Consider the following 27,298-nt stretch of genomic DNA (forward strand, 5'->3'; position numbering starts at 1 on the left):
TATTCTTTGAATTCCCAGTCAGACAATGGCACTATATACCAGTAGCAAGAAATGAGGGTATTTATAACCCCAATATATTCTTTGAATTACCAGTCAGAAACTGGCACTATATACCAGTAGCAAGAAATGAGGGTATTTGTAACCCCAATATATTCTTTGAATTACCAGTCAGAAACTGGCACTATATGGCAGTAGCAAGAAATGAGGGTATTTGTAACCCCAATATATTCTTTGAATTCCCAGTCAGACAATGGCACTATATACCAGTAGCAAGAAATGAGGGTATTTATAACCCCAATATATTCTTTGAATTCCCAGTCAGACAATGGCACTATATACCAGTAGCAAGAAATGAGGGTATTTGTAACCCCAATATATTCTTTGAATTCCCAGTCAGACAATGGCACTATATACCAGTAGCAAAAATTGTGGGTGCACGTAACCCCAATATATTCTTTGAATTACCAGTCAGAAACTGGCACTATATGGCAGTAGCAAGAAATGAGGGTATTTGTAACCCCAATATATTCTTTGAATTCCCAGTCAGACAATGGCACTATATACCAGTAGCAAGAAATGAGGGTATTTGTAACCCCAATATATTCTTTGAATTCCCAGTCAGACAATGGCACTATATACCAGTAGCAAGAAATGAGGGTATTTATAACCCCAATATATTCTTTGAATTACCAGTCAGAAACTGGCACTATATACCAGTAGCAAGAAATGAGGGTATTTGTAACCCTAATATATTCTTTGAATTCCCAGTCAGACAATGGCACTATATACCAGTAGCAAAAATTGTGGGTGCACGTAACCCCAATATATTCTTTGAATTACCAGTCAGAAACTGGCACTATATGGCAGTAGCAAGAAATGAGGGTATTTGTAACCCCAATATATTCTTTGAATTCCCAGTCAGACAATGGCACTATATACCAGTAGCAAGAAATGAGGGTATTTGTAACCCCAATATATTCTTTGAATTCCCAGTCAGACAATGGCACTATATACCAGTAGCAAGAAATGAGGGTATTTATAACCCCAATATATTCTTTGAATTACCAGTCAGAAACTGGCACTATACACTCACCGGCCACTTTATTAGGTACACCATGCTAGTAATGGGTTGGACCCCCTTTTGCCTTCAGAACTGCCTCAATTCTTCGTGGCATAGATTCAACAAGGTGCTGGAAGCATTCCTCAGAGATTTTGGTCCATATTGACATGATGGCATCACACAGTTGCCGCAGATTTGTCGGCTGCACATCCATGATGCGAATCTCCCGTTCCACCACATCCCAAAGATGCTCTATTGGATTGAGATCTGGTGACTGTGGAGGCCATTGGAGTACAGTGAACTCATTGTCATGTTCAAGAAACCAGTCTGAGATGATTCCAGCTTTATGACATGGCGCATTATCCTGCTGAAAGTAGCCATCAGATGTTGGGTACATTGTGGTCATAAAGGGATGGACATGGTCAGCAACAATACTCAGGTAGGCTTTGGCGTTGCAACGATGCTCAATTGGTACCAAGGGGCCCAAAGAGTGCCAAGAAAATATTCCCCACACCATGACACCACCACCACCAGCCTGAACCGTTGATACAAGGCAGGATGGATCCATGCTTTCATGTTGTTGACGCCAAATTCTGACCCTACCAGCCGAATGTCGCAGCAGAAATCGAGACTCATCAGACCAGGCAACGTTTTTCCAATCTTCAATTGTCCAATTTCGATGAGCTTGTGCAAATTGTAGCCTCAGTTTCCTGTTCTTAGCTGAAAGGAGTGGCACCCAGTGTGGTCTTCTGCTGCTGTAGCCCATCTGCCTCAAAGTTCGACATACTGTGCGTTCAAAGATGCTCTTCTGGCTACCTTGGTTGTAACGGGTGGCTATTTGAGTCACTGTTGCCTTTCTATCAGCTCGAACCAGTCTGGCCATTCTCCTCTGACCTCTGGCATCAACAACGCATTTCCGCCCACAGAACTGCCGCTCACTGGATGTTTTTTCTTTTTCGGACCATTCTCTGTAAACCCTAGAGATGGTTGTGCGTGAAAATCCCAGTAGATCAGGAGTTTCTGAAATACTCAGACCAGCCCTTCTGGCACCAACAACCATGCCACGTTCAAAGGCACTCAAATCACCTTTCTTCCCCATACTGATGCTCGGTTTGAACTGCAGGAGATTGTCTTGACCATGTCTACATGCCTAAATGCACTGAGTTGCCGCCATGTGATTGGCTGATTAGAAATTAAGTGTTAACGAGCAGTTGGACAGGTGTACCTAATAAAGTGGCCGGTGAGTGTATACCAGTAGCAAGAAATGAGGGTATTTGTAACCCCAATATATTCTTTGAATTCCCAGTCAGACAATGGCACTATATACCAGTAGCAAGAAATGAGGGTATTTATAACCCCAATATATTCTTTGAATTACCAGTCAGAAACTGGCACTATATACCAGTAGCAAGAAATGAGGGTATTTGTAACCCCAATATATTCTTTGAATTCCCAGTCAGACAATGGCACTATATACCAGTAGCAAAAATTGTGGGTGCACGTAACCCCAATATATTCTTTGAATTACCAGTCAGAAACTGGCACTATATGGCAGTAGCAAGAAATGAGGGTATTTGTAACCCCAATATATTCTTTGAATTCCCAGTCAGACAATGGCACTATATACCAGTAGCAAGAAATGAGGGTATTTATAACCCCAATATATTCTTTGAATTACCAGTCAGAAACTGGCACTATATACCAGTAGCAAGAAATTAGGGTATTTGTAACCCCAATATATTCTTTGAATTACCAGTCAGAAACTGGCACTATATACCAGTAGCAAGAAATGAGGGTATTTGTAACCCCAATATATTCTTTGAATTCCCAGTCAGACAATGGCACTATATACCAGTAGCAAGAAATGAGGGTATTTGTAACCCCAATATATTCTTTGAATTCCCAGTCAGACAATGGCACTATATACCAGTAGCAAAAATTGTGGGTGCACGTAACCCCAATATATTCTTTGAATTACCAGTCAGAAACTGGCACTATATGGCAGTAGCAAGAAATGAGGGTATTTGTAACCCCAATATATTCTTTGAATTCCCAGTCAGACAATGGCACTAAATACCAGTAGCAAGAAATGAGGGTATTTGTAACCCCAATATATTCTTTGAATTCCCAGTCAGACAATGGCACTATATACCAGTAGCAAGAAATGACGGTATTTATAACCCCAATATATTCTTTGAATTACCAGTCAGAAACTGGCACTATACACTCACCGGCCACTTTATTAGGTACACCATGCTAGTAACGGGTTGGACCCCCTTTTGCCTTCAGAACTGCCTCAATTCTTCGTGGCATAGATTCAACAAGGTGCTGGAAGCATTCCTCAGAGATTTTGGTCCATATTGACATGATGGCATCACACAGTTGCCGCAGATTTGTCGGCTGCACATCCATGATGCGAATCTCCCGTTCCACCACATCCCAAAGATGCTCTATTGGATTGAGATCTGGTGACTGTGGAGGCCATTGGAGTACAGTGAACTCATTGTCATGTTCAAGAAACCAGTCTGAGATGATTCCAGCTTTATGACATGGCGCATTATCCTGCTGAAAGTAGCCATCAGATGTTGGGTACATTGTGGTCATAAAGGGATGGACATGGTCAGCAACAATACTCAGGTAGGCTTTGGCGTTGCAACGATGCTCAATTGGTACCAAGGGGCCCAAAGAGTGCCAAGAAAATATTCCCCACACCATGACACCACCACCACCAGCCTGAACCGTTGATACAAGGCAGGATGGATCCATGCTTTCATGTTGTTGACGCCAAATTCTGACCCTACCAGCCGAATGTCGCAGCAGAAATCGAGACTCATCAGACCAGGCAACGTTTTTCCAATCTTCAATTGTCCAATTTCGATGAGCTTGTGCAAATTGTAGCCTCAGTTTCCTGTTCTTAGCTGAAAGGAGTGGCACCCAGTGTGGTCTTCTGCTGCTGTAGCCCATCTGCCTCAAAGTTCGACATACTGTGCGTTCAAAGATGCTCTTCTGGCTACCTTGGTTGTAACGGGTGGCTATTTGAGTCACTGTTGCCTTTCTATCAGCTCGAACCAGTCTGGCCATTCTTCTCTGACCTCTGGCATCAACAACGCATTTCCGCCCACAGAACTGCCGCTCACTGGATGTTTTTTCTTTTTCGGACCATTCTCTGTAAACCCTAGAGATGGTTGTGCGTGAAAATCCCAGTAGATCAGGAGTTTCTGAAATACTCAGACCAGCCCTTCTGGCACCAACAACCATGCCACGTTCAAAGGCACTCAAATCACCTTTCTTCCCCATACTGATGCTCGGTTTGAACTGCAGGAGATTGTCTTGACCATTTCTACATGCCTAAATGCACTGAGTTGCCGCCATGTGATTGGCTGATTAGAAATTAAGTGTTAACGAGCAGTTGGACAGGTGTACCTAATAAAGTGGCCGGTGAGTGTATACCAGTAGCAAGAAATGAGGGTATTTGTAACCCCAATATATTCTTTGAATTCCCAGTCAGACAATGGCACTATATACCAGTAGCAAGAAATGAGGGTATTTATAACCCCAATATATTCTTTGAATTACCAGTCAGAAACTGGCACTATATACCAGTAGCAAGAAATGAGGGTATTTGTAACCCCAATATATTCTTTGAATTACCAGTCAGAAACTGGCACTATATGGCAGTAGCAAGAAATGAGGGTATTTGTAACCCCAATATATTCTTTGAATTCCCAGTCAGACAATGGCACTATATACCAGTAGCAAGAAATGAGGGTATTTATAACCCCAATATATTCTTTGAATTCCCAGTCAGACAATGGCACTATATACCAGTAGCAAGAAATGAGGGTATTTGTAACCCCAATATATTCTTTGAATTCCCAGTCAGACAATGGCACTATATACCAGTAGCAAAAATTGTGGGTGCACGTAACCCCAATATATTCTTTGAATTCCCAGTCAGACAATGGCACTATATACCAGTAGCAAGAAATGAGGGTATTTGTAACCCCAATATATTCTTTGAATTCCCAGTCAGACAATGGCACTATATACCAGTAGCAAAAATTGTGGGTGCACGTAACCCCAATATATTCTTTGAATTACCAGTCAGAAACTGGCACTATATGGCAGTAGCAAGAAATGAGGGTATTTGTAACCCCAATATATTCTTTGAATTCCCAGTCAGACAATGGCACTAAATACCAGTAGCAAGAAATGAGGGTATTTGTAACCCCAATATATTCTTTGAATTCCCAGTCAGACAATGGCACTATATACCAGTAGCAAGAAATGAGGGTATTTATAACCCCAATATATTCTTTGAATTACCAGTCAGAAACTGGCACTATACACTCACCGGCCACTTTATTAGGTACACCATGCTAGTAACGGGTTGGACCCCCTTTTGCCTTCAGAACTGCCTCAATTCTTCGTGGCATAGATTCAACAAGGTGCTGGAAGAATTCCTTAGAGATTTTGGTCCATACTGACATGATGGCATCACACAGTTGCCGCAGATTTGTCGGCTGCACATCCATGATGCGAATCTCCCGTTCCACCACATCCCAAAGATGCTCTATTGGATTGAGATCTGGTGACTGTGGAGGCCATTGGAGTACAGTGAACTCATTGTCATGTTCAAGAAACCAGTCTGAGATGATTCCAGCTTTATGACATGGCGCATTATCCTGCTGAAAGTAGCCATCAGATGTTGGGTACATTGTGGTCATAAAGGGATGGACATGGTCAGCAACAATACTCAGGTAGGCTTTGGCGTTGCAACGATGCTCAATTGGTACCAAGGGGCCCAAAGAGTGCCAAGAAAATATTCCCCACACCATGACACCACCACCACCAGCCTGAACCGTTGATACAAGGCAGGATGGATCCATGCTTTCATGTTGTTGACGCCAAATTCTGACCCTACCAGCCGAATGTCGCAGCAGAAATCGAGACTCATCAGACCAGGCAACGTTTTTCCAATCTTCAATTGTCCAATTTCGATGAGCTTGTGCAAATTGTAGCCTCAGTTTCCTGTTCTTAGCTGAAAGGAGTGGCACCCAGTGTGGTCTTCTGCTGCTGTAGCCCATCTGCCTCAAAGTTCGACATACTGTGCGTTCAAAGATGCTCTTCTGGCTACCTTGGTTGTAACGGGTGGCTATTTGAGTCACTGTTGCCTTTCTATCAGCTCGAACCAGTCTGGCCATTCTCCTCTGACCTCTGGCATCAACAACGCATTTCCGCCCACAGAACTGCCGCTCACTGGATGTTTTTTCTTTTTCGGACCATTCTCTGTAAACCCTAGAGATGGTTGTGCGTGAAAATCCCAGTAGATCAGGAGTTTCTGAAATACTCAGACCAGCCCTTCTGGCACCAACAACCATGCCACGTTCAAAGGCACTCAAATCACCTTTCTTCCCCATACTGATGCTCGGTTTGAACTGCAGGAGATTGTCTTGACCATTTCTACATGCCTAAATGCACTGAGTTGCCGCCATGTGATTGGCTGATTAGAAATTAAGTGTTAACGAGCAGTTGGACAGGTGTACCTAATAAAGTGGCCGGTGAGTGTATACCAGTAGCAAGAAATGAGGGTATTTGTAACCCCAATATATTCTTTGAATTCCCAGTCAGACAATGGCACTATATACCAGTAGCAAGAAATGAGGGTATTTATAACCCCAATATATTCTTTGAATTACCAGTCAGAAACTGGCACTATATACCAGTAGCAAGAAATGAGGGTATTTGTAACCCCAATATATTCTTTGAATTACCAGTCAGAAACTGGCACTATATGGCAGTAGCAAGAAATGAGGGTATTTGTAACCCCAATATATTCTTTGAATTCCCAGTCAGACAATGGCACTATATACCAGTAGCAAGAAATGAGGGTATTTATAACCCCAATATATTCTTTGAATTCCCAGTCAGACAATGGCACTATATACCAGTAGCAAGAAATGAGGGTATTTGTAACCCCAATATATTCTTTGAATTCCCAGTCAGACAATGGCACTATATACCAGTAGCAAAAATTGTGGGTGCACGTAACCCCAATATATTCTTTGAATTACCAGTCAGAAACTGGCACTATATGGCAGTAGCAAGAAATGAGGGTATTTGTAACCCCAATATATTCTTTGAATTCCCAGTCAGACAATGGCACTATATACCAGTAGCAAGAAATGAGGGTATTTGTAACCCCAATATATTCTTTGAATTCCCAGTCAGACAATGGCACTATATACCAGTAGCAAGAAATGAGGGTATTTATAACCCCAATATATTCTTTGAATTACCAGTCAGAAACTGGCACTATATACCAGTAGCAAGAAATGAGGGTATTTGTAACCCTAATATATTCTTTGAATTCCCAGTCAGACAATGGCACTATATACCAGTAGCAAAAATTGTGGGTGCACGTAACCCCAATATATTCTTTGAATTACCAGTCAGAAACTGGCACTATATGGCAGTAGCAAGAAATGAGGGTATTTGTAACCCCAATATATTCTTTGAATTCCCAGTCAGACAATGGCACTATATACCAGTAGCAAGAAATGAGGGTATTTGTAACCCCAATATATTCTTTGAATTCCCAGTCAGACAATGGCACTATATACCAGTAGCAAGAAATGAGGGTATTTATAACCCCAATATATTCTTTGAATTACCAGTCAGAAACTGGCACTATACACTCACTGGCCACTTTATTAGGTACACCATGCTAGTAACGGGTTGGACCCCCTTTTGCCTTCAGAACTGCCTCAATTCTTCGTGGCATAGATTCAACAAGGTGCTGGAAGCATTCCTCAGAGATTTTGGTCCATATTGACATGATGGCATCACACAGTTGCCGCAGATTTGTCGGCTGCACATCCATGATGCGAATCTCCCGTTCCACCACATCCCAAAGATGCTCTATTGGATTGAGATCTGGTGACTGTGGAGGCCATTGGAGTACAGTGAACTCATTGTCATGTTCAAGAAACCAGTCTGAGATGATTCCAGCTTTATGACATGGCGCATTATCCTGCTGAAAGTAGCCATCAGATGTTGGGTACATTGTGGTCATAAAGGGATGGACATGGTCAGCAACAATACTCAGGTAGGCTTTGGCGTTGCAACGATGCTCAATTGGTACCAAGGGGCCCAAAGAGTGCCAAGAAAATATTCCCCACACCATGACACCACCACCACCAGCCTGAACCGTTGATACAAGGCAGGATGGATCCATGCTTTCATGTTGTTGACGCCAAATTCTGACCCTACCAGCCGAATGTCGCAGCAGAAATCGAGACTCATCAGACCAGGCAACGTTTTTCCAATCTTCAATTGTCCAATTTCGATGAGCTTGTGCAAATTGTAGCCTCAGTTTCCTGTTCTTAGCTGAAAGGAGTGGCACCCAGTGTGGTCTTCTGCTGCTGTAGCCCATCTGCCTCAAAGTTCGACATACTGTGCGTTCAAAGATGCTCTTCTGGCTACCTTGGTTGTAACGGGTGGCTATTTGAGTCACTGTTGCCTTTCTATCAGCTCGAACCAGTCTGGCCATTCTCCTCTGACCTCTGGCATCAACAACGCATTTCCGCCCACAGAACTGCCGCTCACTGGATGTTTTTTCTTTTTCGGACCATTCTCTGTAAACCCTAGAGATGGTTGTGCGTGAAAATCCCAGTAGATCAGGAGTTTCTGAAATACTCAGACCAGCCCTTCTGGCACCAACAACCATGCCACGTTCAAAGGCACTCAAATCACCTTTCTTCCCCATACTGATGCTCGGTTTGAACTGCAGGAGATTGTCTTGACCATGTCTACATGGCTAAATGCACTGAGTTGCCGCCATGTGATTGGCTGATTAGAAATTAAGTGTTAACGAGCAGTTGGACAGGTGTACCTAATAAAGTGGCCGGTGAGTGTATACCAGTAGCAAGAAATGAGGGTATTTGTAACCCCAATATATTCTTTGAATTCCCAGTCAGACAATGGCACTATATACCAGTAGCAAGAAATGAGGGTATTTATAACCCCAATATATTCTTTGAATTACCAGTCAGAAACTGGCACTATATACCAGTAGCAAGAAATGAGGGTATTTGTAACCCCAATATATTCTTTGAATTCCCAGTCAGACAATGGCACTATATACCAGTAGCAAAAATTGTGGGTGCACGTAACCCCAATATATTCTTTGAATTACCAGTCAGAAACTGGCACTATATGGCAGTAGCAAGAAATGAGGGTATTTGTAACCCCAATATATTCTTTGAATTCCCAGTCAGACAATGGCACTATATACCAGTAGCAAGAAATGAGGGTATTTATAACCCCAATATATTCTTTGAATTACCAGTCAGAAACTGGCACTATATACCAGTAGCAAGAAATTAGGGTATTTGTAACCCCAATATATTCTTTGAATTCCCAGTCAGACAATGGCACTATATACCAGTAGCAAGAAATGAGGGTATTTGTAACCCCAATATATTCTTTGAATTCCCAGTCAGACAATGGCACTATATACCAGTAGCAAGAAATGAGGGTATTTGTAACCCCAATATATTCTTTGAATTCCCAGTCAGACAATGGCACTATATACCAGTAGCAAAAATTGTGGGTGCACGTAACCCCAATATATTCTTTGAATTACCAGTCAGAAACTGGCACTATATGGCAGTAGCAAGAAATGAGGGTATTTGTAACCCCAATATATTCTTTGAATTCCCAGTCAGACAATGGCACTAAATACCAGTAGCAAGAAATGAGGGTATTTGTAACCCCAATATATTCTTTGAATTCCCAGTCAGACAATGGCACTATATACCAGTAGCAAGAAATGAGGGTATTCATAACCCCAATATATTCTTTGAATTACCAGTCAGAAACTGGCACTATACACTCACCGGCCACTTTATTAGGTACACCATGCTAGTAACGGGTTGGACCCCCTTTTGCCTTCAGAACTGCCTCAATTCTTCGTGGCATAGATTCAACAAGGTGCTGGAAGCATTCCTCAGAGATTTTGGTCCATATTGACATGATGGCATCACACAGTTGCCGCAGATTTGTCGGCTGCACATCCATGATGCGAATCTCCCGTTCCACCACATCCCAAAGATGCTCTATTGGATTGAGATCTGGTGACTGTGGAGGCCATTGGAGTACAGTGAACTCATTGTCATGTTCAAGAAACCAGTCTGAGATGATTCCAGCTTTATGACATGGCGCATTATCCTGCTGAAAGTAGCCATCAGATGTTGGGTACATTGTGGTCATAAAGGGATGGACATGGTCAGCAACAATACTCAGGTAGGCTTTGGCGTTGCAACGATGCTCAATTGGTACCAAGGGGCCCAAAGAGTGCCAAGAAAATATTCCCCACACCATGACACCACCACCACCAGCCTGAACCGTTGATACAAGGCAGGATGGATCCATGCTTTCATGTTGTTGACGCCAAATTCTGACCCTACCAGCCGAATGTCGCAGCAGAAATCGAGACTCATCAGACCAGGCAACGTTTTTCCAATCTTCAATTGTCCAATTTCGATGAGCTTGTGCAAATTGTAGCCTCAGTTTCCTGTTCTTAGCTGAAAGGAGTGGCACCCAGTGTGGTCTTCTGCTGCTGTAGCCCATCTGCCTCAAAGTTCGACATACTGTGCGTTCAAAGATGCTCTTCTGGCTACCTTGGTTGTAACGGGTGGCTATTTGAGTCACTGTTGCCTTTCTATCAGCTCGAACCAGTCTGGCCATTCTCCTCTGACCTCTGGCATCAACAACGCATTTCCGCCCACAGAACTGCCGCTCACTGGATGTTTTTTCTTTTTCGGACCATTCTCTGTAAACCCTAGAGATGGTTGTGCGTGAAAATCCCAGTAGATCAGGAGTTTCTGAAATACTCAGACCAGCCCTTCTGGCACCAACAACCATGCCACGTTCAAAGGCACTCAAATCACCTTTCTTCCCCATACTGATGCTCGGTTTGAACTGCAGGAGATTGTCTTGACCATTTCTACATGCCTAAATGCACTGAGTTGCCGCCATGTGATTGGCTGATTAGAAATTAAGTGTTAACGAGCAGTTGGACAGGTGTACCTAATAAAGTGGCCGGTGAGTGTATACCAGTAGCAAGAAATGAGGGTATTTGTAACCCCAATATATTCTTTGAATTCCCAGTCAGACAATGGCACTATATACCAGTAGCAAGAAATGAGGGTATTTATAACCCCAATATATTCTTTGAATTACCAGTCAGAAACTGGCACTATATACCAGTAGCAAGAAATGAGGGTATTTGTAACCCCAATATATTCTTTGAATTACCAGTCAGAAACTGGCACTATATGGCAGTAGCAAGAAATGAGGGTATTTGTAACCCCAATATATTCTTTGAATTCCCAGTCAGACAATGGCACTATATACCAGTAGCAAGAAATGAGGGTATTTATAACCCCAATATATTCTTTGAATTCCCAGTCAGACAATGGCACTATATACCAGTAGCAAGAAATGAGGGTATTTGTAACCCCAATATATTCTTTGAATTCCCAGTCAGACAATGGCACTATATACCAGTAGCAAAAATTGTGGGTGCACGTAACCCCAATATATTCTTTGAATTCCCAGTCAGACAATGGCACTATATACCAGTAGCAAGAAATGAGGGTATTTGTAACCCCAATATATTCTTTGAATTCCCAGTCAGACAATGGCACTATATACCAGTAGCAAAAATTGTGGGTGCACGTAACCCCAATATATTCTTTGAATTACCAGTCAGAAACTGGCACTATATGGCAGTAGCAAGAAATGAGGGTATTTGTAACCCCAATATATTCTTTGAATTCCCAGTCAGACAATGGCACTAAATACCAGTAGCAAGAAATGAGGGTATTTGTAACCCCAATATATTCTTTGAATTCCCAGTCAGACAATGGCACTATATACCAGTAGCAAGAAATGACGGTATTTATAACCCCAATATATTCTTTGAATTACCAGTCAGAAACTGGCACTATACACTCACCGGCCACTTTATTAGGTACACCATGCTAGTAACGGGTTGGACCCCCTTTTGCCTTCAGAACTGCCTCAATTCTTCGTGGCATAGATTCAACAAGGTGCTGGAAGCATTCCTCAGAGATTTTGGTCCATATTGACATGATGGCATCACACAGTTGCCGCAGATTTGTCGGCTGCACATCCATGATGCGAATCTCCCGTTCCACCACATCCCAAAGATGCTCTATTGGATTGAGATCTGGTGACTGTGGAGGCCATTGGAGTACAGTGAACTCATTGTCATGTTCAAGAAACCAGTCTGAGATGATTCCAGCTTTATGACATGGCGCATTATCCTGCTGAAAGTAGCCATCAGATGTTGGGTACATTGTGGTCATAAAGGGATGGACATGGTCAGCAACAATACTCAGGTAGGCTTTGGCGTTGCAACGATGCTCAATTGGTACCAAGGGGCCCAAAGAGTGCCAAGAAAATATTCCCCACACCATGACACCACCACCACCAGCCTGAACCGTTGATACAAGGCAGGATGGATCCATGCTTTCATGTTGTTGACGCCAAATTCTGACCCTACCAGCCGAATGTCGCAGCAGAAATCGAGACTCATCAGACCAGGCAACGTTTTTCCAATCTTCAATTGTCCAATTTCGATGAGCTTGTGCAAATTGTAGCCTCAGTTTCCTGTTCTTAGCTGAAAGGAGTGGCACCCAGTGTGGTCTTCTGCTGCTGTAGCCCATCTGCCTCAAAGTTCGACATACTGTGCGTTCAAAGATGCTCTTCTGGCTACCTTGGTTGTAACGGGTGGCTATTTGAGTCACTGTTGCCTTTCTATCAGCTCGAACCAGTCTGGCCATTCTCCTCTGACCTCTGGCATCAACAACGCATTTCCGCCCACAGAACTGCCGCTCACTGGATGTTTTTTCTTTTTCGGACCATTCTCTGTAAACCCTAGAGATGGTTGTGCGTGAAAATCCCAGTAGATCAGGAGTTTCTGAAATACTCAGACCAGCCCTTCTGGCACCAACAACCATGCCACGTTCAAAGGCACTCAAATCACCTTTCTTCCCCATACTGATGCTCGGTTTGAACTGCAGGAGATTGTCTTGACCATTTCTACATGCCTAAATGCACTGAGTTGCCGCCATGTGATTGGCTGATTAGAAATTAAGTGTTAACGAGCAGTTGGACAGGTGTACCTAATAAAGTGGCCGGTGAGTGTATACCAGTAGCAAGAAATGAGGGTATTTGTAACCCCAATATATTCTTTGAATTCCCAGTCAGACAATGGCACTATATACCAGTAGCAAGAAATGAGGGTATTTATAACCCCAATATATTCTTTGAATTACCAGTCAGAAACTGGCACTATATACCAGTAGCAAGAAATGAGGGTATTTGTAACCCCAATATATTCTTTGAATTACCAGTCAGAAACTGGCACTATATGGCAGTAGCAAGAAATGAGGGTATTTGTAACCCCAATATATTCTTTGAATTCCCAGTCAGACAATGGCACTATATACCAGTAGCAAGAAATGAGGGTATTTATAACCCCAATATATTCTTTGAATTCCCAGTCAGACAATGGCACTATATACCAGTAGCAAGAAATGAGGGTATTTGTAACCCCAATATATTCTTTGAATTCCCAGTCAGACAATGGCACTATATACCAGTAGCAAAAATTGTGGGTGCACGTAACCCCAATATATTCTTTGAATTACCAGTCAGAAACTGGCACTATATGGCAGTAGCAAGAAATGAGGGTATTTGTAACCCCAATATATTCTTTGAATTCCCAGTCAGACAATGGCACTATATACCAGTAGCAAGAAATGAGGGTATTTGTAACCCCAATATATTCTTTGAATTCCCAGTCAGACAATGGCACTATATACCAGTAGCAAGAAATGAGGGTATTTATAACCCCAATATATTCTTTGAATTACCAGTCAGAAACTGGCACTATATACCAGTAGCAAGAAATGAGGGTATTTGTAACCCTAATATATTCTTTGAATTCCCAGTCAGACAATGGCACTATATACCAGTAGCAAAAATTGTGGGTGCACGTAACCCCAATATATTCTTTGAATTACCAGTCAGAAACTGGCACTATATGGCAGTAGCAAGAAATGAGGGTATTTGTAACCCCAATATATTCTTTGAATTCCCAGTCAGACAATGGCACTATATACCAGTAGCAAGAAATGAGGGTATTTGTAACCCCAATATATTCTTTGAATTCCCAGTCAGACAATGGCACTATATACCAGTAGCAAGAAATGAGGGTATTTATAACCCCAATATATTCTTTGAATTACCAGTCAGAAACTGGCACTATACACTCACCGGCCACTTTATTAGGTACACCATGCTAGTAACGGGTTGGACCCCCTTTTGCCTTCAGAACTGCCTCAATTCTTCGTGGCATAGATTCAACAAGGTGCTGGAAGCATTCCTCAGAGATTTTGGTCCATATTGACATGATGGCATCACACAGTTGCCGCAGATTTGTCGGCTGCACATCCATGATGCGAATCTCCCATTCCACCACATCCCAAAGATGCTCTATTGGATTGAGATCTGGTGACTGTGGAGGCCATTGGAGTACAGTGAACTCATTGTCATGTTCAAGAAACCAGTCTGAGATGATTCCAGCTTTATGACATGGCGCATTATCCTGCTGAAAGTAGCCATCAGATGTTGGGTACATTGTGGTCATAAAGGGATGGACATGGTCAGCAACAATACTCAGGTAGGCTTTGGCGTTGCAACGATGCTCAATTGGTACCAAGGGGCCCAAAGAGTGCCAAGAAAATATTCCCCACACCATGACACCACCACCACCAGCCTGAACCGTTGATACAAGGCAGGATGGATCCATGCTTTCATGTTGTTGACGCCAAATTCTGACCCTACCAGCCGAATGTCGCAGCAGAAATCGAGACTCATCAGACCAGGCAACGTTTTTCCAATCTTCAATTGTCCAATTTCGATGAGCTTGTGCAAATTGTAGCCTCAGTTTCCTGTTCTTAGCTGAAAGGAGTGGCACCCAGTGTGGTCTTCTGCTGCTGTAGCCCATCTGCCTCAAAGTTCGACATACTGTGCGTTCAAAGATGCTCTTCTGGCTACCTTGGTTGTAACGGGTGGCTATTTGAGTCACTGTTGCCTTTCTATCAGCTCGAACCAGTCTGGCCATTCTCCTCTGACCTCTGGCATCAACAACGCATTTCCGCCCACAGAACTGCCGCTCACTGGATGTTTTTTCTTTTTCGGACCATTCTCTGTAAACCCTAGAGATGGTTGTGCGTGAAAATCCCAGTAGATCAGGAGTTTCTGAAATACTCAGACCAGCCCTTCTGGCACCAACAACCATGCCACGTTCAAAGGCACTCAAATCACCTTTCTTCCCCATACTGATGCTCGGTTTGAACTGCAGGAGATTGTCTTGACCATGTCTACATGCCTAAATGCACTGAGTTGCCGCCATGTGATTGGCTGATTAGAAATTAAGTGTTAACGAGCAGTTGGACAGGTGTACCTAATAAAGTGGCCGGTGAGTGTATACCAGTAGCAAGAAATGAGGGTATTTGTAACCCCAATATATTCTTTGAATTCCCAGTCAGACAATGGCACTATATACCAGTAGCAAGAAATGAGGGTATTTATAACCCCAATATATTCTTTGAATTACCAGTCAGAAACTGGCACTATATACCAGTAGCAAGAAATGAGGGTATTTGTAACCCCAATATATTCTTTGAATTCCCAGTCAGACAATGGCACTATATACCAGTAGCAAAAATTGTGGGTGCACGTAACCCCAATATATTCTTTGAATTACCAGTCAGAAACTGGCACTATATGGCAGTAGCAAGAAATGAGGGTATTTGTAACCCCAATATATTCTTTGAATTCCCAGTCAGACAATGGCACTATATACCAGTAGCAAGAAATGAGGGTATTTATAACCCCAATATATTCTTTGAATTACCAGTCAGAAACTGGCACTATATACCAGTAGCAAGAAATTAGGGTATTTGTAACCCCAATATATTCTTTGAATTCCCAGTCAGACAATGGCACTATATACCAGTAGCAAGAAATGAGGGTATTTGTAACCCCAATATATTCTTTGAATTCCCAGTCAGACAATGGCACTATATACCAGTAGCAAGAAATGAGGGTATTTGTAACCCCAATATATTCTTTGAATTCCCAGTCAGACAATGGCACTATATACCAGTAGCAAAAATTGTGGGTGCACGTAACCCCAATATATTCTTTGAATTACCAGTCAGAAACTGGCACTATATGGCAGTAGCAAGAAATGAGGGTATTTGTAACCCCAATATATTCTTTGAATTCCCAGTCAGACAATGGCACTAAATACCAGTAGCAAGAAATGAGGGTATTTGTAACCCCAATATATTCTTTGAATTCCCAGTCAGACAATGGCACTATATACCAGTAGCAAGAAATGAGGGTATTCATAACCCCAATATATTCTTTGAATTACCAGTCAGAAACTGGCACTATATACCAGTAGCAAGAAATGAGGGTATTTGTAACCCCAATATATTCTTTGAATTCCCAGTCAGACAATGGCACTATATACCAGTAGCAAGAAATGAGGGTATTTATAACCCCAATATATTCTTTGAATTACCAGTCAGAAACTGGCACTATACACTCACCGGCCACTTTATTAGGTACACCATGCTAGTAACGGGTTGGACCCCCTTTTGCCTTCAGAACTGCCTCAATTCTTCGTGGCATAGATTCAACAAGGTGCTGGAAGCATTCCTCAGAGATTTTGGTCCATATTGACATGATGGCATCACACAGTTGCCGCAGATTTGTCGGCTGCACATCCATGATGCGAATCTCCCGTTCCACCACATCCCAAAGATGCTCTATTGGATTGAGATCTGGTGACTGTGGAGGCCATTGGAGTACAGTGAACTCATTGTCATGTTCAAGAAACCAGTCTGAGATGATTCCAGCTTTATGACATGGCGCATTATCCTGCTGAAAGTAGCCATCAGATGTTGGGTACATTGTGGTCATAAAGGGATGGACATGGTCAGCAACAATACTCAGGTAGGCTTTGGCGTTGCAACGATGCTCAATTGGTACCAAGGGGCCCAAAGAGTGCCAAGAAAATATTCCCCACACCATGACACCACCACCACCAGCCTGAACCGTTGATACAAGGCAGGATGGATCCATGCTTTCATGTTGTTGACGCCAAATTCTGACCCTACCAGCCGAATGTCGCAGCAGAAATCGAGACTCATCAGACCAGGCAACGTTTTTCCAATCTTCAATTGTCCAATTTCGATGAGCTTGTGCAAATTGTAGCCTCAGTTTCCTGTTCTTAGCTGAAAGGAGTGGCACCCAGTGTGGTCTTCTGCTGCTGTAGCCCATCTGCCTCAAAGTTCGACATACTGTGCGTTCAAAGATGCTCTTCTGGCTACCTTGGTTGTAACGGGTGGCTATTTGAGTCACTGTTGCCTTTCTATCAGCTCGAACCAGTCTGGCCATTCTCCTCTGACCTCTGGCATCAACAACGCATTTCCGCCCACAGAACTGCCGCTCACTGGATGTTTTTTCTTTTTCGGACCATTCTCTGTAAACCCTAGAGATGGTTGTGCGTGAAAATCCCAGTAGATCAGGGGTTTCTGAAATACTCAGACCAGCCCTTCTGGCACCAACAACCATGCCACGTTCAAAGGCACTCAAATCACCTTTCTTCCCCATACTGATGCTCGGTTTGAACTGCAGGAGATTGTCTTGACCATGTCTACATGCCTAAATGCACTGAGTTGCCGCCATGTGATTGGCTGATTAGAAATTAAGTGTTAACGAGCAGTTGGACAGGTGTACCTAATAAAGTGGCCGGTGAGTGTATACCAGTAGCAAGAAATGAGGGTATTTGTAACCCCAATATATTCTTTGAATTCCCAGTCAGACAATGGCACTATATACCAGTAGCAAGAAATGAGGGTATTTATAACCCCAATATATTCTTTGAATTACCAGTCAGAAACTGGCACTATATACCAGTAGCAAGAAATGAGGGTATTTGTAACCCCAATATATTCTTTGAATTCCCAGTCAGACAATGGCACTATATACCAGTAGCAAGAAATGAGGGTATTTGTAACCCCAATATATTCTTTGAATTCCCAGTCAGACAATGGCACTATATACCAGTAGCAAAAATTGTGGGTGCACGTAACCCCAATATATTCTTTGAATTACCAGTCAGAAACTGGCACTATATGGCAGTAGCAAGAAATGAGGGTATTTGTAACCCCAATATATTCTTTGAATTCCCAGTCAGACAATGGCACTAAATACCAGTAGCAAGAAATGAGGGTATTTGTAACCCCAATATATTCTTTGAATTCCCAGTCAGACAATGGCACTATATACCAGTAGCAAGAAATGAGGGTATTTATAACCCCAATATATTCTTTGAATTACCAGTCAGAAACTGGCACTATACACTCACCGGCCACTTTATTAGGTACACCATGCTAGTAACGGGTTGGACCCCCTTTTGCCTTCAGAACTGCCTCAATTCTTCGTGGCATAGATTCAACAAGGTGCTGGAAGCATTCCTTAGAGATTTTGGTCCATATTGACATGATGGCATCACACAGTTGCCGCAGATTTGTCGGCTGCACATCCATGATGCGAATCTCCCGTTCCACCACATCCCAAAGATGCTCTATTGGATTGAGATCTGGTGACTGTGGAGGCCATTGGAGTACAGTGAACTCATTGTCATGTTCAAGAAACCAGTCTGAGATGATTCCAGCTTTATGACATGGCGCATTATCCTGCTGAAAGTAGCCATCAGATGTTGGGTACATTGTGGTCATAAAGGGATGGACATGGTCAGCAACAATACTCAGGTAGGCTTTGGCGTTGCAACGATGCTCAATTGGTACCAAGGGGCCCAAAGAGTGCCAAGAAAATATTCCCCACACCATGACACCACCACCACCAGCCTGAACCGTTGATACAAGGCAGGATGGATCCATGCTTTCATGTTGTTGACGCCAAATTCTGACCCTACCAGCCGAATGTCGCAGCAGAAATCGAGACTCATCAGACCAGGCAACGTTTTTCCAATCTTCAATTGTCCAATTTCGATGAGCTTGTGCAAATTGTAGCCTCAGTTTCCTGTTCTTAGCTGAAAGGAGTGGCACCCAGTGTGGTCTTCTGCTGCTGTAGCCCATCTGCCTCAAAGTTCGACATACTGTGCGTTCAAAGATGCTCTTCTGGCTACCTTGGTTGTAACGGGTGGCTATTTGAGTCACTGTTGCCTTTCTATCAGCTCGAACCAGTCTGGCCATTCTCCTCTGACCTCTGGCATCAACAACGCATTTCCGCCCACAGAACTGCCGCTCACTGGATGTTTTTTCTTTTTCGGACCATTCTCTGTAAACCCTAGAGATGGTTGTGCGTGAAAATCCCAGTAGATCAGGAGTTTCTGAAATACTCAGACCAGCCCTTCTGGCACCAACAACCATGCCACGTTCAAAGGCACTCAAATCACCTTTCTTCCCCATACTGATGCTCGGTTTGAACTGCAGGAGATTGTCTTGACCATGTCTACATGCCTAAATGCACTGAGTTGCCGCCATGTGATTGGCTGATTAGAAATTAAGTGTTAACGAGCAGTTGGACAGGTGTACCTAATAAAGTGGCCGGTGAGTGTATACCAGTAGCAAGAAATGAGGGTATTTGTAACCCCAATATATTCTTTGAATTCCCAGTCAGACAATGGCACTATATACCAGTAGCAAGAAATGAGGGTATTTATAACCCCAATATATTCTTTGAATTACCAGTCAGAAACTGGCACTATATACCAGTAGCAAGAAATGAGGGTATTTGTAACCCCAATATATTCTTTGAATTACCAGTCAGAAACTGGCACTATATGGCAGTAGCAAGAAATGAGGGTATTTGTAACCCCAATATATTCTTTGAATTCCCAGTCAGACAATGGCACTATATACCAGTAGCAAGAAATGAGGGTATTTATAACCCCAATATATTCTTTGAATTCCCAGTCAGACAATGGCACTATATACCAGTAGCAAGAAATGAGGGTATTTGTAACCCCAATATATTCTTTGAATTCCCAGTCAGACAATGGCACTATATACCAGTAGCAAAAATTGTGGGTGCACGTAACCCCAATATATTCTTTGAATTACCAGTCAGAAACTGGCACTATATGGCAGTAGCAAGAAATGAGGGTATTTGTAACCCCAATATATTCTTTGAATTCCCAGTCAGACAATGGCACTATATACCAGTAGCAAGAAATGAGGGTATTTGTAACCCCAATATATTCTTTGAATTCCCAGTCAGACAATGGCACTATATACCAGTAGCAAGAAATGAGGGTATTTATAACCCCAATATATTCTTTGAATTACCAGTCAGAAACTGGCACTATATACCAGTAGCAAGAAATGAGGGTATTTGTAACCCTAATATATTCTTTGAATTCCCAGTCAGACAATGGCACTATATACCAGTAGCAAAAATTGTGGGTGCACGTAACCCCAATATATTCTTTGAATTACCAGTCAGAAACTGGCACTATATGGCAGTAGCAAGAAATGAGGGTATTTGTAACCCCAATATATTCTTTGAATTCCCAGTCAGACAATGGCACTATATACCAGTAGCAAGAAATGAGGGTATTTGTAACCCCAATATATTCTTTGAATTCCCAGTCAGACAATGGCACTATATACCAGTAGCAAGAAATGAGGGTATTTATAACCCCAATATATTCTTTGAATTACCAGTCAGAAACTGGCACTATACACTCACCGGCCACTTTATTAGGTACACCATGCTAGTAACGGGTTGGACCCCCTTTTGCCTTCAGAACTGCCTCAATTCTTCGTGGCATAGATTCAACAAGGTGCTGGAAGCATTCCTCAGAGATTTTGGTCCATATTGACATGATGGCATCACACAGTTGCCGCAGATTTGTCGGCTGCACATCCATGATGCGAATCTCCCGTTCCACCACATCCCAAAGATGCTCTATTGGATTGAGATCTGGTGACTGTGGAGGCCATTGGAGTACAGTGAACTCATTGTCATGTTCAAGAAACCAGTCTGAGATGATTCCAGCTTTATGACATGGCGCATTATCCTGCTGAAAGTAGCCATCAGATGTTGGGTACATTGTGGTCATAAAGGGATGGACATGGTCAGCAACAATACTCAGGTAGGCTTTGGCGTTGCAACGATGCTCAATTGGTACCAAGGGGCCCAAAGAGTGCCAAGAAAATATTCCCCACACCATGACACCACCACCACCAGCCTGAACCGTTGATACAAGGCAGGATGGATCCATGCTTTCATGTTGTTGACGCCAAATTCTGACCCTACCAGCCGAATGTCGCAGCAGAAATCGAGACTCATCAGACCAGGCAACGTTTTTCCAATCTTCAATTGTCCAATTTCGATGAGCTTGTGCAAATTGTAGCCTCAGTTTCCTGTTCTTAGCTGAAAGGAGTGGCACCCAGTGTGGTCTTCTGCTGCTGTAGCCCATCTGCCTCAAAGTTCGACATACTGTGCGTTCAAAGATGCTCTTCTGGCTACCTTGGTTGTAACGGGTGGCTATTTGAGTCACTGTTGCCTTTCTATCAGCTCGAACCAGTCTGGCCATTCTCCTCTGACCTCTGGCATCAACAACGCATTTCCGCCCACAGAACTGCCGCTCACTGGATGTTTTTTCTTTTTCGGACCATTCTCTGTAAACCCTAGAGATGGTTGTGCGTGAAAATCCCAGTAGATCAGGAGTTTCTGAAATACTCAGACCAGCCCTTCTGGCACCAACAACCATGCCACGTTCAAAGGCACTCAAATCACCTTTCTTCCCCATACTGATGCTCGGTTTGAACTGCAGGAGATTGTCTTGACCATGTCTACATGCCTAAATGCACTGAGTTGCCGCCATGTGATTGGCTGATTAGAAATTAAGTGTTAACGAGCAGTTGGACAGGTGTACCTAATAAAGTGGCCGGTGAGTGTATACCAGTAGCAAGAAATGAGGGTATTTGTAACCCCAATATATTCTTTGAATTCCCAGTCAGACAATGGCACTATATACCAGTAGCAAAAATTGTGGGTGCACGTAACCCCAATATATTCTTTGAATTACCAGTCAGAAACTGGCACTATATGGCAGTAGCAAGAAATGAGGGTATTTGTAACCCCAATATATTCTTTGAATTCCCAGTCAGACAAAGGCACTAAATACCAGTAGCAAGAAATGAGGGTATTTGTAACCCCAATATATTCTTTGAATTCCCAGTCAGACAATGGCACTATATACCAGTAGCAAGAAATGAGGGTATTCATAACCCCAATATATTCTTTGAATTACCAGTCAGAAACTGGCACTATATACCAGTAGCAAGAAATGAGGGTATTTGTAACCCCAATATATTCTTTGAATTCCCAGTCAGACAATGGCACTATATACCAGTAGCAAAAATTGTGGGTGCACGTAACCCCAATATATTCTTTGAATTACCAGTCAGAAACTGGCACTATATGGCAGTAGCAAGAAATGAGGGTATTTGTAACCCCAATATATTCTTTGAATTCCCAGTCAGACAATGGCACTATATACCAGTAGCAAGAAATGAGGGTATTTATAACCCCAATATTTTCTTTGAATTACCAGTCAGAAACTGGCACTATATACCAGTAGCAAGAAATGAGGGTATTTGTTACCCCAATATATTCTTTGAATTCCCAGTCAGACAATGGCACTATATACCAGTAGCAAGAAATGAGGGTATTTGTAACCCCAATATATTCTTTGAATTCCCAGTCAGACAATGGCACTATATACCAGTAGCAAGAAATGAGGGTATTTGTAACCCCAATATATTCTTTGAATTCCCAGTCAGACAATGGTACTATATACCAGTAGCAAAAATTGTGGGTGCACGTAACCCCAATATATTCTTTGAATTACCAGTCAGAAACTGGCACTATATGGCAGTAGCAAGAAATGAGGGTATTTGTAACCCCAATATATTCTTTGAATTCCCAGTCAGACAATGGCACTATATACCAGTAGCAAGAAATGAGGGTATTTGTAACCCCAATATATTCTTTGAATTCCCAGTCAGACAATGGCACTATATACCAGTAGCAAGAAATGAGGGTATTTATAACCCCAATATATTCTTTGAATTACCAGTCAGAAACTGGCACTATATACCAGTAGCAAGAAATGAGGGTATTTGTAACCCCAATATATTCTTTGAATTCCCAGTCAGACAATGGCACTATATACCAGTAGCAAGAAATGAGGGTATTTGTAACCCCAATATATTCTTTGAATTCCCAGTCAGACAATGGCACTATATACCAGTAGCAAGAAATGAGGGTATTTGTAACCCCAATATATTCTTTGAATTCCCAGTCAGACAATGGCACTATATACCAGTAGCAAAAATTGTGGGTGCACGTAACCCCAATATATTCTTTGAATTACCAGTCAGAAACTGGCACTATATGGCAGTAGCAAGAAATGAGGGTATTTGTAACCCCAATATATTCTTTGAATTCCCAGTCAGACAATGGCACTATATACCAGTAGCAAGAAATGAGGGTATTTGTAACCCCAATATATTCTTTGAATTCCCAGTCAGACAATGGCACTATATACCAGTAGCAAGAAATGAGGGCATTTATAACCCCAATATATTCTTTGAATTACCAGTCAGAAACTGGCACTATATACCAGTAGCAAGAAATGAGGGTATTTGTAACCCCAATATATTCTTTGAATTCCCAGTCAGACAATGGCACTATATACCAGTAGCAAGAAATGAGGGTATTTCTAACCCCAATATATTCTTTGAATTCCCAGTCAGAAACTGGCACTATATACCAGTAGCAAGAAATGAGTGTATTTGTAACCCCAATATATTCTTTGAATTCCCAGTCAGACAATGGCACTATATACCAGTAGCAAAAATTGTGGGTGCACGTAACCCCAATATATTCTTTGAATTACCAGTCAGAAACTGGCACTATATGGCAGTAGCAAGAAATGAGGGTATTTGTAACCCCAATATATTTTTTGAATTCCCAGTCAGACAATGGCACTATATACCAGTAGCAAGAAATGAGGGTATTTATAACCCCAATATATTCTTTGAATTCCCAGTCAGACAATGGCACTATATACCAGTAGCAAGAAATGAGGGTATTTATAACCCCAATATATTCTTTGAATTACCAGTCAGAAACTGGCACTATATACCAGTAGCAAGAAATGAGGGTATTTGTAACCCCAATATATTCTTTGAATTCCCAGTCAGACAATGGCACTATATGGCAGTAGCAAAAATAGTGGGTGTATATAGCCCCAATTTTATTGCTAGGGGACTTGCAGGGTATTTCTGGGGTGAAGGTGGGGGGGCACACCGTTGGAACGGGGATTTGGGGTGTATATATGGGGTATACGGGAATACACTGTCAGTGTATTCCATTCAGGATCCTGGGAAAGCTGGGTTGCGGCGATTGAGCCCGTCAGTGCCACGTTACACTGACAAGCTTCTCCCTGGAATTTAGCTCTTATAAGAGCTGTTGGTTGTCTTCTCCTTCCTATCCTAGCCTGTCCCTGCCTACCCAGAATCTAAGCCCTAGCTAACTGGACGGAAACCTCCGTGTCCGGTGAATTGCAAGCTCAGAATGACGCGAAGCTGGGCGTCGCTGTTCTTTTAAATTAGAGGTCACATGTTTTCGGCAGCCAATGGGTTTTTCCTACTTTTTTTAACGTCACCGGTGTCGTAGTTCCTGTCCCACCTACTTTGCGCTGTTATTGGAGCAAAAAAGGCGCCAGGGAAGGTGGGAGGGGAATCGAGTAATGGCGCACTTTACCACGCGGTGTTCGATTCGATTCGAACATGCCGAACAGCCTAATATCCGATCGAACATGAGTTGGATAGAACACTGTTCGCTCATCTCTAATTTTTAGATTATAACTTTTTTTCTGAAATTCTATTTCTGTATATATATATGGGGCTGCCTCCTGGCCTGAGCTTCTTCTCTGCTCTGTTAACAGCCTTTAGCGATATGGAAAATCTAATATAAAATCACCATAAAATTCCTAAAAATTAGTTTCACATAAAAACTTGGTTTAAAAAATAGGCCATTTTGGTGACTTATTCCCTTTAATGGGCTAATTCGGTTTCTTGCACACCTTTTCTGGAGTATTTATCTTTCAGCAACAGATTAGTGAACAAATATTTTCTTAGGAAGCAAAGTCTATAATGACGGAATTATGCATTGAGATATGCAACTGCTGAGATAAAGGCCGCGCATATATTGTCTCTGAATGTAAATACGCTCTTTATACAAGCACACAATGGACGGACTTTCTCCTGACTCTGAATATATTTCAATGTTGAATACCTTCCACTGAATTAAACAGTGCCAACCCTAGAGACCAAAGCTAGGAACATCACGTGGTGTTCTAATGTCTATACAGGCTGGTAAAACATAGGTTTAGACAGTACAGATTATGCAATGAACAATCATTTCCGGTGAGAATCCATATATCTTTGGCTATTTTTTTTACTCCAGTGATCCATTATTTTTGGAACCTACATTTTCTTGGAAACCTTTAGTGATCGTGACTTTAGAAACCAAAATATATTTTATGGCTCATTGGTGTGTCAGATGGCACTATAGATAAAGGATACATCCAAACCTCAAGTAATAATACTTGCATTCCTTCTTATGTCCATTGACCTAGGTCTTTGGGGTATTGTGAACAATGCTGGGGTTCTTGGCTACATGGCAGATGGAGAATTGTTACCCATAAGTGTCTACAAGCAATGTATGGATGTGAATTTCATTGGAGTTGTTCAGGTCACCAAGATGTTTATGCCATTATTGAGAAAAGCAAAGGGAAGACTTGTGACCATATCTAGTATGGCAGGTAAGTGGTTCAGAATAAGAAATGGTAAGGTTAATAATATTATATTGTGTTTCTCTGTTTGTCTTCCATCTTCTGTACTATAGTCTACTGGGCATGTATAACCAACTGAACCTTACTAGAACGAGTGCAGAGACCTATACGTATAATTGTGATATTTTCACAAGAAAAATTTCTTTAATAACAATACTTACAGAGTTACTCTAAAATGCATATTAAGTTTACCTTTTTCCTTTTGTATTGATGGCACAATCCCTGTATACATGAGCCGGCCTAGAGCAGTGTAGGTCACTTCAGTATTCTTGGTGAGTAAAGGAGGCACTGGAGTAATAGGACTCCAAGGAAGATGAACCTGGAAACAAATTACAGAGAGGAATAAGTCTAGACAGACTAACCCCTCGTTCACATCAGCGTTTGGATTCTGTCCGGGGAAATCCGCATGGGGACCCCCCTGAACAGAATACCAAAAGCAAGTGCAAGCGCTAGTGCAGTAAAACCACACGGACCCCATAGATTATAAATAGGTCCGTGTTTTTACTGCCAGATCTCCGCAGGCAGCATGCGGACAGGAAAGTACTTCACAATCTACTTTCCTGTCCGCATGATTCGTGCAGGCAGTGCGCGGCAAGCAAATGAATCCCATTATAGTCTATTGGGTCCATGTGCTTTTATTGAACAGAGCTTGCAATTGCGTTTGTATTCCAGTCGGGGGGGGGGGGGGTCTCCATGCGGACCCTCCCCAGACGGAATACAAAAGCAGATGTGAACGAGGGCTTATCCAGCAGTTTTTGCACCACACATGTCACCAAGTGATGTCAGAACAGTTGCAGTACAAATAAGCAGAATATCAGTCCAGAAACTGGAATATTAATGCATCTATATTAGTTTTCTGGCTTTGATGGGTGATAATGTTGCACATCTTTTTTACGTGTCCCTTTTTTGCGCCAATGATGTACTACGTCCTCTGTTCTGCACTTTTCCACTTTTGGTGAATATGGGTGGAGGAAGGTTGGGTGAGTCAGAGTAAAATTTATTATAACAAACAACAATTTTCTGGCATCACTTCCATTCTGACGCATGGGTATAGACCTGATTTAATGAGATGCTGGAGCCTCTTCATAATTCATGCTCACCTTGCACCAGTCTTAAGAAAATCTGCCCCACTGTGCAACAGCATATGGATGATGCTGACTGTTTCG

General features: G+C 42.3%; 1 protein-coding gene across 2 annotated transcripts in view; it reads left to right on the plus strand.

Annotated features, from left to right (window-relative positions):
• Nucleotides 1–27,298, plus strand: part of LOC142213628 (17-beta-hydroxysteroid dehydrogenase type 2-like) — a 62,767-nt gene that overhangs the window by 31,263 nt on the left and 4,206 nt on the right. For both annotated transcript variants that reach the window (XM_075282020.1, XM_075282021.1), the window contains one exon: nucleotides 25,917–26,102. In XM_075282020.1, the coding sequence (XP_075138121.1) occupies nucleotides 25,917–26,102 (186 nt within the window). The remainder of the gene's footprint in view (nucleotides 1–25,916; nucleotides 26,103–27,298) is intronic.

The sequence above is a fragment of the Leptodactylus fuscus genome, chromosome 7, assembly GCF_031893055.1.
Source record: "Leptodactylus fuscus isolate aLepFus1 chromosome 7, aLepFus1.hap2, whole genome shotgun sequence".
In the NCBI taxonomy this organism is placed as follows: Eukaryota; Metazoa; Chordata; class Amphibia; order Anura; family Leptodactylidae; genus Leptodactylus; species Leptodactylus fuscus.